This window comes from Aulonocara stuartgranti (assembly GCF_965226115.1).
Source record: "Aulonocara stuartgranti genome assembly, chromosome: 8".
NCBI lineage: Eukaryota > Metazoa > Chordata > Actinopteri > Cichliformes > Cichlidae > Aulonocara > Aulonocara stuartgranti.
Window position 1 is genome coordinate 3,678,608 of NC_138959.1, and position 13,620 is coordinate 3,692,227.

General features: G+C 44.1%; 1 protein-coding gene across 13 annotated transcripts; it reads right to left on the reverse strand.

Moving 5' to 3' along the window:
* Nucleotides 1-408: 408 nt before the first annotated feature.
* On the reverse strand, nucleotides 409-13,316 carry exoc7 (exocyst complex component 7). 13 transcript variants are annotated; one of them, XM_082543366.1, is made up of 22 exons: nucleotides 13,088-13,316; nucleotides 12,857-12,922; nucleotides 12,347-12,531; nucleotides 12,164-12,269; nucleotides 11,119-11,341; nucleotides 10,707-10,874; nucleotides 10,371-10,382; nucleotides 7,354-7,446; nucleotides 6,270-6,338; nucleotides 5,909-6,054; nucleotides 5,536-5,688; nucleotides 5,352-5,450; nucleotides 5,208-5,270; nucleotides 4,940-5,006; nucleotides 3,865-3,903; nucleotides 3,639-3,701; nucleotides 3,430-3,550; nucleotides 2,275-2,370; nucleotides 2,126-2,189; nucleotides 1,794-1,835; nucleotides 1,586-1,719; nucleotides 409-695 (listed from the first exon to the last, which is right to left on the reverse strand). In XM_082543366.1, exons 1-22 carry the CDS (start codon nucleotides 13,145-13,147, stop codon nucleotides 593-595), a joined length of 2,172 nt encoding a protein of 723 aa, XP_082399492.1. In that variant the 5' UTR covers nucleotides 13,148-13,316; the 3' UTR covers nucleotides 409-592. The 13 variants fall into 13 exon arrangements, with proteins under 13 accessions (XP_082399492.1, XP_082399493.1, XP_082399503.1 ...); XM_082543367.1 differs by lacking the exon at nucleotides 10,371-10,382; XM_082543377.1 differs by lacking the exon at nucleotides 10,371-10,382 and having other exon boundaries at nucleotides 7,354-7,536.
* Between the last annotated feature and the right edge of the window lie 304 nt (nucleotides 13,317-13,620).

The window sequence follows — 13,620 nt, forward strand, 5'->3', positions numbered from 1 at the left end:
GTCCTCTTTACCCTGAAGAGGAATGATGGTAACACACACAGACACACACACAGCTTGATTGTTAGTTTTAAAGACTCCAGGATAAGAAAAGAATCTGAGCTGTTATAACGTTGGCTGATGCTCGTTCTGAAGGTGCCGTCAGGCTGATAAATGTTCGTCTACGCTCAGCACGTGAGAGCACAGCTGTTAGCTGCCCGCTGGAGGAAGAACCGAAAACAAGGAACTAAAAGATGCTAACATGTTCCAAGAAGCTCTTTAGGCTTTAGTTCATTCTGTGTCTGAAATCAGCTGTTTCACCTCCTCAGCCATTAACCCAGCTTTCTTCTGATTGGCTGCCTGTCACAAACAGAAGGTGGGTGAGGTTTCTATAAGTGTGAATGTCTGTATCACAACAAACCAGCACGCAGGTTCGGTCAGAGTTCCCTTTTTATTTGTCTGAAATGTTGAGCTGCAGTGGCTAAATTACATAAATACGTAAGTTCACGTCTTTGTACAAAACATTGTTTAGACACTACAAGGCTGAGAGCAGCGCGGGCGGGGGGGTTCAGGCGTAGCAGCCCGTGTTTCTTTGGGGTGGGGAAGAGGAGACTCCTCAGGCGGATGTGTCAAACAGCTTTTCGATCATCTCCTCCACCTCCTCCGGTCGATACTTGTGATACTTCTCGGGGTTCTTGGTGAAGGAAATGTTGGCACATCTGGAAGAAACGTGAACAATGAAATATGAGTGTGAAAGAAATCCGAGCAGATCATTTCAGCCTTATGGATTAATTATTATTAGGTCACATTTTCCTAATTCAAGACAAGCGCTACATTTAAGTCACTCCGTTAAAATAAATCGGTGCCCAACAGCAGACCTCTCAGAATCAGCTGATTGTTTCTGACAGTAATCGGGTCTTAATCAGATTCTCGTGCTACAGTGTTGTTTAGCTGTTTGTTGCTAGGTGGTTGCCAGGAAACATAATGATGTCATAACATCATTATGTTTCGCAATGAAATTTTTGTGGTTATAAATTAAAAGAGAAGATGGTTTTATGAGGTGTCACATGCATGCATGCTGGTAACATGTGAGGTGACATCTCGAACCTTCAGGGAACTTTCAGGATCCTTTGATGCACCAGTTTTGGCAGCTTCACCCCCCGATCATGCAGGAGGTTTGCAAAAAGAGATTTTTCAGCATGCTTGAAGAAAATCACGGAGGGTGTCGGGATCAATAGAACATGTGAGCATGAGCAGCAGATGAGGGCACTAAATTTCTAAAGTTTAGTAATGTGACTAAAAGGGGGCACGCCATCTTAAGCTATGTAAAAAAGAGCAACAGGCTAAGAGAGCATTCACTGATCCCGAGATGCTCTGTGATTATTTTCTCCATTTCACAGAAGGAATCACAGCTTAAAGGTGAGATTAGTATTGAAAAAAAACAAAAAGAGCCTCCATATTCTTGTTGACCACCCATTAGCTAAAAACCTGTCCCACACAGAAATCTGAATAATGTTCTTATCAACATCTGCCTCCAGAATATTTGACGAAACGATGTTTTAGGTCAAATCCTCGACTCCAGACTTGTTTGTGTGAGAGCGTCTCTGACCTCTGCAGGAAGGCTCTGTAGGCATCAGACACCACCTTCTTCTGATTGTGCCGGATGAGGTCTCTCTGCTCTTTGTCCGGGATGGCCCAACCCTTCTGGATCTTACACAGCTCCTCCAAACCGTCATTGAAGCCCTGACAAAGAGAGACTGGCGTCAGTTTCTTACTCAGTAACAGCTGCGTTTTACTTCATTTGATTACAGCCTCACCTTGAATTTGTCTTTAACCACTTGTCTCTCTTTATCTTTCAGCTGGAGGAAGACAAAACACACATGTGTATAAGCCAGAAGCTCCAGTTGCACAAAACAGACGAGAGGCAGCACCAAGGCTTAGTATAACTATAAGATAAATAAGCCTATTATTGACCGGTGAATCATGCAAAGCTACTCTCATAAAGTCCAAGAATAAAAATAAGGATGAGCAGAACGGGTCTCCATAACAACCATTAGATACTGGATATATTTGATCAAACGCACTGAGCGCTGCGTTCGTTACTAACATCTCTGCTAAGTGTTACACCTCCCACAGGAGAAATGCTGACCTTGGTGCCGGGCTGTACGACGGGCATGTTCCTTTCTGTCAGGTGCTCGGTGACTTTCAGCCAGCTGAGGCGGAAACAAAAAGCACGGGCGTGAAGACAAAGACACAAATCGTGTTCGAGTTTGACGCGCGAAGCTTTTATTCGCTCACCTGCGCTGGTATGTTTCGATCTGCTGAGTCATGAGCTCTTTGTAGGACGTCTCCGCTCGCTTCTGAGTCACCGTCACCAGCTGGATCAGCTCAGACCTGAGGACGCAGGAAAGCATTTATCCCAAACTAACTCGCTGTCAGTGATCACTTCATTTATTAGGACATTACACCCCAAAAAAATAAAAGCAAAGAAGAAAGTGTGTGTGTTACTCCACTGCACACCCACGCACAGGTCAACAGTCTGACCTCGGACTAACCTCCGAAATCAGACTTCATCAAATATAATTAAGCCCCCCTCCCAGCTGATCTCACTGAGCAGCTGATCTTAGACCGCCCCGTGTTCACGTGTATGTTCCACTCCCTTCGTTGTCATTATGACCACAAACCGTTTCGTGACAGCCGGCGCCTTGGCAACCAAAAAACTGAGCTTTAAGAAAAGTAGGAACAATTGAATTTGACCTCAAACCCTGATCTTTTCTAACTGGAGAAAATTATTAATCTTAACTAATTTACTAGTAGCTTATTTCCTCCATAGTCTGCAGTTGTTTTTATGCTTGAACGATTCACAGGTCAGTGTGAAGGAGTGTCCTCTGAAAAAGGTTCAGAAACTGGACTGAAAGCGAGTGAAAAAGCAGAAAAACTGAAAGCCTTTCTGAAGTCCTTCTCTTTGGGAACAACACGCTTTATATAATTTGATTTATTTATTTAAATGAGGGTTGCTCAAGACTTTAGTTTCTGTTGAATATTTTCAGGAGGTGATGACGTGACTGACGTGTAGGTTTCTCAGCAGGAGCTACTAAGATGACTGACAGACGGATTTTGGCACAGCCTGCAGGTGTAAATGGTAAACGGACAGGTACTGTTAAAGTGCTTTGGATTCAGGATGCATCAGCTTCTGTACAAGAGAAGGCAGGGATCGGTCCACCCAGCTTCTGACTGGTTGATGACCCACGGCCACCCCAAGTCCGGGCAGCTGACCAACGCACGCATGCTCTCCTGGTCATGAGCATTAAATGATGCACGTAAAACCAGACTCAGACGTTATTACTAGCTTTAGTGATCCTGCAACCAAAGTCAGGCCACTTTGAGACTGAAGCTGGTGTTTGCTCTCTGCACAGACTGGGCGGTTATTTTGACACAGGAAACGATGCTTACTTTTCCAGCGACTTGAGGATGTAGTTGTAGTTGTTGTGCAGGAAGATGGCACTCAGAGCCGAATCCTCGTACACTTTGGATTTACTGAGCAGGTTTAGCTGCAAGTTCCCCAAAACCTTACCTGCAAGAACAAAAGAACACAAAATGATGACTAACAGACTAAAACGAGGACTTCTAACACAGAGGCAGTGCACAGCATCTCTGCTTACATATGTAACTACTGAGGAGCCTTTTGTTGAAGTCGGAGGTGTAGCTGGTGGCCGAACTCGTCTCTGTAAGAAATACAGAAGATTTTAGCAGCAGAAGCTACAGATGCACTTTTGAAAGAGTGCATGCATGTGACCGCTAATTTCTTATCTTAAACCCCCAAAACAAACTGAAAACATTCAAAGCTGACCTCATGAGGGGCCTACACAGTCTCTCTTTGATGCTTACCTCGGGGGTCTAAAGGTATATTGTAAGTGTCCCCCAGTACTAAAAGGGCCGAGGCAAGGCAGAGGACAAGAGAAAGAGAAAGAGGCACAAGTGCAAAAAGGTTAGAAGAGAATAGTTAGTGCAGAGTAAGCATACAGTCATCAGCCAGGCAGCGAGGGGTCGAGGGCTCGAAAAGAGCCGGATGCGGAAAAGGAGGCGAAGCGAAGCTGCGATAATCAAAGCACAGGAGGGAGCCACAAACACTCGCCTATAAAAACCTGAACACATGCTGGATGTGTAGAGGCTCCGTGTGAAAGGAGAGAGATGCAATTAGAAGGGGAAGGAAAAAGGTAGAGGGCTGAAGGTGAAAACAGCCTCAGATAAAGGAGCAGTGAAGGGACAACCTGGGAGCCCGACAGTGTGGAAATTGAGTTGCTTTTATACATCTGAAGTCTGGTCGCCTCATAAATGAGAGTCAGGTTAAAATGAACCTACGGATGTGGATTCATAAGCAACACTTTGCAGTCTGGAGAATCTGGACAACCAGACTGTTGAAAAAAAGCTGTAAATAAAAGACGGCTGCAGCCACTGTAATGTCACCCACTGGTGTGAAAAGCCCTGCTTCTGAAGCATTGAGCTGAGTATATTCACCATTACAAGTTTAGTTTTCTGAAACCAAACGTCAGAGTGTGAAATGATGTGCTTCAGTATCAGCATGTCAGCCATAACTCCTCAAACTCTTATCCCCTTGGAGAGCTTTTCCGAACTGAGGATTTCTGTCACATTTCAGACGCTTAAGGAACCAAATCACTGGGTTGCATCCAAGGTTATTGATGGTGGTCCCTGAATACGCAGAAACTATTTTAAAGGTTGTCAAACTACGTCTTAATAGATTAATACTGAAGATACTCATCATTAAGGGCACCGGGGAGGTCATCAAATCTCGTTTTTATGGGTGAAAGAGTTAAAGTAATCACATTTGTGGTTTTATATGAGAGATAAAAGAAAAAAAAGCGTGTAACACCATCACAGCCTGGCGAGGCAGCAGGACAGCTATGCTAACGAGAGGCTAACGCCTGCGTTGTAGTGGCTGCACCTTGTGAGGCCAGCATGGCTCCAGCTGTCTCGTGGAAGTCCAGCAGCTGCTGCAGGAACAGGATGGCCTGCAGAGGAGAGGACAGAGGAGGTGAGCTCGGCTCGGATTAATCATTAGATGGAGACGCTCCGCTCTTAGCTATCAGCCGTCCCCACGGAGACGGACGAACAGCAGAGTCCTCGCAGGAAGGTGTTGACTCTGAAGTGTAGAAAGAGCGAATAAATGAGTGGTGTTATTTAACCCGGGAGGTAACGGAGCATCAGCTTACATTGCTGGTCAGTTCATGGACCGTTCCGTCCTTGGGCATGTTGTACTCCTTATCAGGATCATTCTGCAGTCACAGGAGAAAGAAGTCATGAATTATGAGTTACTGAGCAGTGAGTGGTGACACACAGAAATGAGAGCTCCGTGCCTTGATGCTGTCTGCAAACTCCTCCAGAGCTTTGGCTCCGATCGTCTCCATGGAGGTGATGAGGGTGGGCAGCTTGTTCTTGGTGCTCGCCGCCGTGCCCTGCAGACAGCACAACACATCATTACAGTAATTCATTTCTGTCATACGCAGACGTTTTGGGAGTTTTTTGGGGTGCAGCTCGGACCTGCAGCGTGGTATCAAACTCAGACTTGTTCATCTTCAGGTGTCTGAGGATGGGGAAGATGGTGAGGACAGCTGAGTAGTCGTGTCGCATTATGGCCCGGCGAGCTGCAGCCACAATGTTTTCTCCCTCCAGCATCAGGTTGTCCAGCGCCTCCTGTGGAGGAGCATGAACTGTTATCATATATTATAAGTATATATCTGACCAAAAAACCAAATATTCAATATACAACACAGAAAAGAGATTTCCAGGATCCTGAAGGTGTTATTAAACCAATTTATTAAAAGTCTTTGAACCTGTGTAAGCTCAGTTCCAACATTAAATCCTAATCAAACCTTCAAATGCTCTAAAAATGTCACAGTTTTGTCTCCCGGACCTGAATGAGGGAGTCGAAGGTCTTCTTCTGGTGGTGCTCGGGGATGATCTCCGCCAGAAGCAGATACTCGCTCTGAGCCAGCTTGACGAAGGCACTGATGCAGTGGATGTAAGAGTCGATCTCGATATCCAGGACATCATCCTTTCCTGGGTGGAAAAGCTCAGTCAGCCAGCAAATCAAACCATCCAACATCAGACGTGGAGTCTGAAGCTGAAAGTAAACCTGTGTGTTCTGACTGCAACTGGATTTAAAGAAAATACAAAGTGCTAAAGCTGCAGTGGGCGTGCTTTTATCTACAGGAAAGCCCGCCTCTTTAGATCATCTGTGTTCCTTCTTTTTCCCACATGGTGCCCTCACTCACCTGTGGCGGCCCCGTGCTTCTCGGTCAGGGCGTCAGAGAGGTGTTTGACCCGCAGGTCGTGATCGTAACCTGGTGGGTGGGGCGGGACAGCAAGGAGACAGGCCAAGTCAAACCACCGGGGGTCGTGACTAGGCCAGAGGGTGAGAGTGGGGGGGGAGACAAACCTGTACCTGGAGCAGCTGTACCGACCACCAGCAAGCACCAGCCGGGGAGGGGGCGGGGGAAAGAAGCAGGGGACGCCCACAAGTTTGGGGGGAGGGGGCAAAAGACCCAGAGGGGTTTGTTTTCTGCATCGACTGATGTCTGAATCAGTCAGTGTGTTAAAACTACGAGACAGAAATCAGCTTGCACAGAAATCACAACAGCTTTCGACTGATCGCAGCTTTTCAAAGTAAAACCATCCTGACACGCTTCCACACGGGTGAGACGCTCCCACGCTTTAATTACTTAATAAGATTAATGTATCATCTTATTATACGATCTATGGCAAATTATTATCAGCCTAGCAGATTTTATCTGGATATTATTAATGTATTTTCTAATTATAAAACTGTTTGTGCAGAAATAAACAAAAATTTCGTCATCAAATATTTTTAATGTGCAAACGCGGAAATCATTTGCAGTTTAAAAAACACACAGACATTAAAAAAAAAAAACCCAGGTAGTTTGGAAATACTTTAAGGTAATCTTTGCACCACCTTGTGGTACAGAGTGGTATTACATGGGCACACAGTCTGTCTCTAGTTAAACATCAGTTGACATTTCTGCCATAATACATCCGTGTTTCAGGATTAAAATCATAGCGGTGATTCTTTGCATTCAGTTTTCAAACAACAGTTTGAAACCTTGAAGCCAAGTTTCACCTTTAACAGTGAAGAAGTTTATCAGGATGGATGCGCTTGTTCTTAATGTTGCATGTCGAAATTAATGAGCTGTAGTATCAGCTGTCTTTATTCCAGACCGATTAGAGATGATTTATGACTCATCAAACATGCGCAGCGACTAGCTGTTGTGACTGAGGGGACGTTCTGTGTGCCTGAAACAACAGTACACTGTCAGCATAGAGAAGACCGAGGTGCTTTACCTTCCAAAGGAGTGAGGTTAGAACCCCCCTTTTTCCCATCCAGCCCATGCTGTGAGTACTGTTTCAGAAGGTTCTGAGCCTTGCGAATGGTCCCTGGTCCCAGAAACACAGAGACAGAGTCCAGAGGAGGGTAGCGAGGTCCAGACAGCCCAGAAACAGAAACAGGAAGAAGAAGAAGGAGAAGGAAGAGAAGGGAGAGCTAGAAAGTGAGTGATGAAACACAGACACCACATCCCTCCACCACCGAGGCAGCCAGCAGAGGTTTGTACGTGTGGGAGGAGGGGGAGGCACAGCCTAACACCACGAGAGACAAACTACAGCACTACAGGACACGTGTGCTGAAACACACACTGCCGGGGTGATGTCAGAGAATAAACAGGTTAGATCAGTTATAAACAGCCATCACAATTAATACAATTAACAGTCATATCTATCATTACGATTATTATTACTATTACGAATAATAAACAGTCTGTCACATGGTTTAGAGATGCAAAAATCTGCAGATTATTCATATTTACAGCATTAAAACACAAACTGTTGGCCTGTTAGTGAGTTAGTAAGCAAGCAGCACAATTAAAGGTGCATTCAGCTTTTTTTTTTTTTTTTTTTTTACATAATTTTTTCTCTGCATGAAAGGTTATTAGTCACGTATTTGTCAAACTCACACAGTTGCAAAGGTTAGCGTGTTAGCAAACACTTTAGATGTGCAGCAATCGCAGAGCAACACTGTCGTCATGTTAGAGTCCAATAAGGCTGTTTGTAGTGGAAGTCGTACCAAAAACTCTGATTTGTTCTGCATGTGCAAAAAAACCGCTTCTTCCTTTCTTTACCTTTCACAGTTAAAGCCCTGAAAACGAAAGTTCTGGACTCTTAGAGCAGGAGAGACATCTCCTGTTAAAGAGCAACTGAATAAAAACAGAAGCAAAAAGTCGAATCTGGGATTTAAAGAAAATCCTGCTTTTGGTTTGACTACTTGTGCAACAGAACAGTTTATTTTCCTGCTTTCTTATTAAATTATTACTTAGTTATATATATTTTTTCACTGTTTCTCCAGTTATTGAAAATATTAAAGAAACGAAATAAAATAATCAATTTTTCTTGTCAAGTACGCACATGAGCATCGTCTTTGAAGCTGAATCCAAAAGCTGTCAAAGACATTGCATTAGTTACATAGCGTAACAGTCAGAACCTTAAGTCTTCATTAAATTACGAGAGTTTCAATTTAAATTTTGGCTTATAATCATCATTTAATCCTCACTTTCATTGTTCTTTTTTGTTACAAATCAAACACATCCTCTCAAACGCACCCAAGATGACTAAAACTGACACTTTTGTTCTTTGGTTTCTTAAAAAGTTCAGTTTCAGTAATATTTGTATCTTGTTAAGTCATCAAGATTAAAGTTATTGTCTAAAACAAACACCTTAATCACGCAGCCCTCATACAGACGCTAGAGAAAACTGTTAAACCAGAACAGTGACAGGAAGTGTGCGTATTTTTGCACATGCGTCAGATCAGTCAGAGGGTTCACCTGTTTCACCTTTGACCTCAACTCTTTAACCAGGTGTGTGCAGGTAAAGCAGGCGATCAGCTAGTGACAAACTCCTTGAATCAACACTACGCACAGTTATATTATGAACCTGTCACGCACACACACACACACACACACACACACGCACGCACTGCAGCCTTTAGTTTCATGGCAGCAGTGAGCGTAAGTAGAACAGATTAAAACTCCATCATCACACTAGAAACACAAAGACAGGTAAACTTTAGGAATGTCCAGTTAGTTATTATCATAAACGCTGTGAATCCATTTCTGCTGCTCTGAAAGTCCAAATCAAAGTGACACCAGGTTCCCTGGAGAGGCCTCAATGACACAACCGCCTAAAAGGGCAGAGCAAGTGGTGACTGCAGACTGCTGCTCTCTCCTCCCCCCTCCTGACTCTAGTCTCTTGTCACTGTTGGTGACATGAGACGGTACCTACAGCCCATTCAGGTTCATCCAGCTCCTCCAGGAGGTCTCAGGAGTTACCAGGAGACAGGCTGAGAGCTGGACAGGCCCGTAGGAGGGCATCAGTCCTGCGACAGGACTGGTATTTGACGTGACCGAGCCTGGAAACACCACAGCGTCTGCCACCTGTGCTCAGCATGAACCTGCTTTCATGTGAGAGGAGAACAGGGCACCAGTAACAGACCTGTCAGTTCTGCTGCTCTCTGGCTGTGATCACAAGCCCCGTTAAAGGACGTCAGGATCTCACACAGTCTGTTCTGAAAGTTTGTGCAGAAACATGTACACGAGGAGGCCGCTGAAGGTCACTTTGTAGCGCTCTGCCAGCTCTTCCTCTTCCTCCCTAATTTATGCTTTAATTCTGTTGGGTCGCCTGAGGGTTAAAGTGAGTGAGTGCCTGTTATTAGTACAGCAGTTTCTGCATATGCATGCATGTACAGGTGTATGTGTTAACTCTTAGACTCTGATAATGAAGACTTTGTTTCTCAATCACACAACAATACGTTTGTTTGTTTGTTTGTTTTAATCAACTAAATTTCAGGAAAATAGACTACAGCCTGCATGCATTCATTGGTCAGCATATTTATGTCTAACTGCCTGATCAATTTTTCATAAGCACTTTTTAAGTATGTTTTTTTATGTGTGTAAGGACACATAATCTTATAGAGCCAGGCTCAATCATAAATAATAATTTTTATTCTATGCAATTACAAATTATTCATTTCTAGTAAAATTGTAAAGAAATTTCATCAAGTTTTGTTTATCGGCCGTTTGGTGGCAACCTCCACCTTACTCATCTCATCACCGAAACGCTCTGCCGTGAAACTAGAGGTTAAAATCTCCACTGGATGACCTACTACACCATTCAACAGGACAAATAAACCTCTGCCGTCTCAGCTGCTAACAAAACGACACAAACCATCACGCTGTCTCTGATTTGCCGTGAAATGTGGCATCTGACGTACACAAGCAAGCACGAGGCACACGCTAGAGCTTTGTGTTTACCTGGGATGTAGACTGTCATCACAACACAGGGATTATGAAAGAGGAGAGGATGAAGGATTAGTTAGACCAGGGTGTAATATCACAGAGAAACACAGTGTGTGGTAGAAGTGCGCTACAGCTCGGTGAACTGAGTGATTACAGAGAGATTGTGGAGGACAACCTGAGACAGAAACAGACTGTGGATGTAGTGAAGAGTGTATAATATCCGTCACTATGCAGGATCATGCGTGTTTGTTAGGTTGATCTATGGAAGATGGATTGGACAGCGAGTTGGGATTACAGACTGGAGTGGCGTGATTGTGGATTCGGTCTGAATGAGGCGCATCTGTTGCTGACCTGGTCTCTTCGGGGCCTTTTTAGTTGGCGTGTCCTTGCGCTTGGTTTGGACGGCAGGCGAGTAGAGGACACCGGAGGAGGCGCTGTTCTTGCGGAAATGCTCTTTGAGGCCTTTGATGGAGCGATCGAGCTGGTTGGAGCGGATCTGGAAGTAGACGTTCATGAAGTCTGCAGGAAGAGGAGAGCAAAATTAGACACAATCTTTCCAGTTTCTCTACACCGCCTGCACATTTCAAAGCCATTTTAATGATTTACATCACCCCAGCTCTGGTGGTAAGATGATTTATAGATTGTAAGGTAGAGGACCTCCAATATTAGACAGAAAAGCCCAACAATCAGATGATATTTGCAATTGTGGTAAAGAACTTCCTTTAAACAGGAAGCGACCTCCAACAAACAAACACAGCTGTACCCTGATTACGTCCGTATTCCACCAGCCAGCCGGCGATGCAGATGATGTCCTGGAGTACGGCCTCGGGCAGGTGTTCCAGCATCACATCCTCCTGGACCTCCAGCTCCTCATCCACGCTGATGGCGTCCAGGATGAGGATGGGGGGAACAGGTTTGCTGTAGCGGGTCAGGAGGCTGCGGAATTCGCCCTCCAGCAGCTCCTTCCCCTTTTCAAAGCGTGCTTTCTGCAGAAGAAGATACGGTCATGGAATTAGTGACTCCAACTCGGAACGGCACGGAGACTGAAGCAGACGTCTGAAGTGAGGAAGAAGTGCATGAAATGTACACATAAATGAATGTAGGAATAACAGCATGATTCATTCAGAGAGCTACGCGGTGTATAATGTTGTTCAGTCACTAAATACGTGGAACTAATGGCTCAGATAGCTTTTCCTCTTTCAGACACAAGTGGCTAAAAGGAATATTTTCACTGTAGTACTGTGAGAACCACGACACATTTGGACACAAACAGAAAATGGTCGAGAATACTGTGCAGAAATCTGAACTCTCAGAAAAAGCTGCGATCGGATCATTTTATGTATTTTGCTAGAAAAAACACAAGGGCACAGAATCTGTCGGGACTGAAATGTTATGACAGCAGATCGACCTCGTTAGATCTCCAAAAACAGAAAGTCAATCACATCACAGGCACAAATGTGACAGTTACTTTTAATTATTTCCAGGGTGGTCCATCTCTTTCCAAGAAGTCCATATAGCCTTAAATATATAAATACAGTCACTTTAAGCTTTTACTAAGCAGTGATGAAGGTCCAATAATGTCTTTTAAATTGACAAGGCCAAAACCTATTAGTTTCTCATGATTAACTACGACTGGTAGTTTCTCTTTGCCAGTATATAAAAAGATGTGTTTCACAGAAACCACCAATGTTCAAGCCTGGCATGAACCGGGGTCAGCTGGACACCACATCACTGTCCATGACATCCATGATGAGTGGATTGTAAACGTTTTTACCACAACTGTAATTTCAGAGAGGCAGATACTTTACCACTGTGTTGAGCTCAGGGCTGTCTGGGTTGTTGTCTTGAAAGTATTCGACAGCTTTCTGAATTCTTGCAATGCAAGCAAGATACTCGTCCAGTCTGCCCGTAGGTCTGAGACAGAAAATGAAAATTAGTATACATACAGTTTGTGTAACCACAAAACATTTGCATACGAAGGTCATCCCCACCCCTCTCTGATGATCCTGTCCGTGTCTTTGGCCACATGGTAGTAGCTGATGACGTGATCCATGCAAGACAGAGTTTTGTCCACGTTCTCCTGCAGCCGTTGCAGGTTTTCCGTCTGCTTGTGAACCGGGATGATGGAGTTCTCCAGCTGCATCAGGCGGCTCTCGAACGAAGACAGGATGGAGACCTTTTGGGAAAGAAATAGAGGTCAAAAACCAGTTGGGCTATAAAAGCAGCTTAAATAATGAGTCACATAAGAGATTCAGCTGAAGTGGGGTGAAAGCTGAAAAATGACATCACAGGCTGCTTTCATCATCTCACTCACTCTTCATGTTCATAATAGAAATGATAGAAACTATAAGTAAATATTTCAATCCAAGTACAAGAATAAGAGGCTTTATTTTTAATTATGGGTTAAAGTACTATCGAATGGAGATCAGCCCACCGCCTTTAATTATGAGAATTATGAGTGTCAGCCTGAGCTGTCCCTGGGTGTGTTTGGACCGTCCTACCATGTTTTTGGTCAGCTGATCGCTCTTTTCCAGGTTCTCCCGGATGAACGACAGCGTCTCCTGCTCCTGTAACAGCAGAAAGAAAACCAACCACTCACTCATTTCACTCTGAAGACATTAAAGACACTCTTTCGGTCAATAAGCATCATTTTAAACGCGGGTGTTGAGCTACACTGGTGGGTTGTAGCTCGAAGGGAAGCTTCCTTCCTCTCAAGCCACCAGCTGTCTGACCTGCTTCAGTTTCTCTTCGATCTCCCGCTTCCTGGCGGACGCATCCTCCGTAGGAATCATCCTGGAGGAAATTTAAAGCAAAGGAGTCTCTTCGGCGGCTAAAACGTGACTAAGTTACCGATTTAGATAATAAAAACAACAACAACGACACCACTGAGCCGCTGTCATGGATAGCTAAAAGCGATGCGGTTAAGCTAGTTTGGTTAGCCGTAACAGGGCAAGGGTTTCCGGTTAGGATTTCAAAATAAAATAGCCATCGGCACTAAACTGAAAAGTGAAAAAAATGCTCATCGATTTTTTTTTTCCTCCAATCAGTTTGTACCAATGACATTGGTTTGTACTGAATCAAGATTACGTTAACTAACTGCAAATGAAAGTAAACACACAATTCTTCTTCAGTTGTCTTTTATTATGGAGCACAGTAATTTTTCTCTGTATAGTCTTTAACTAAAATTGTGAAACCTGTGTCGCACACCCCTAAAAACCTTTAGAAATGAATGCATTTACTGTTTGTATGACAATAAAATGAACAG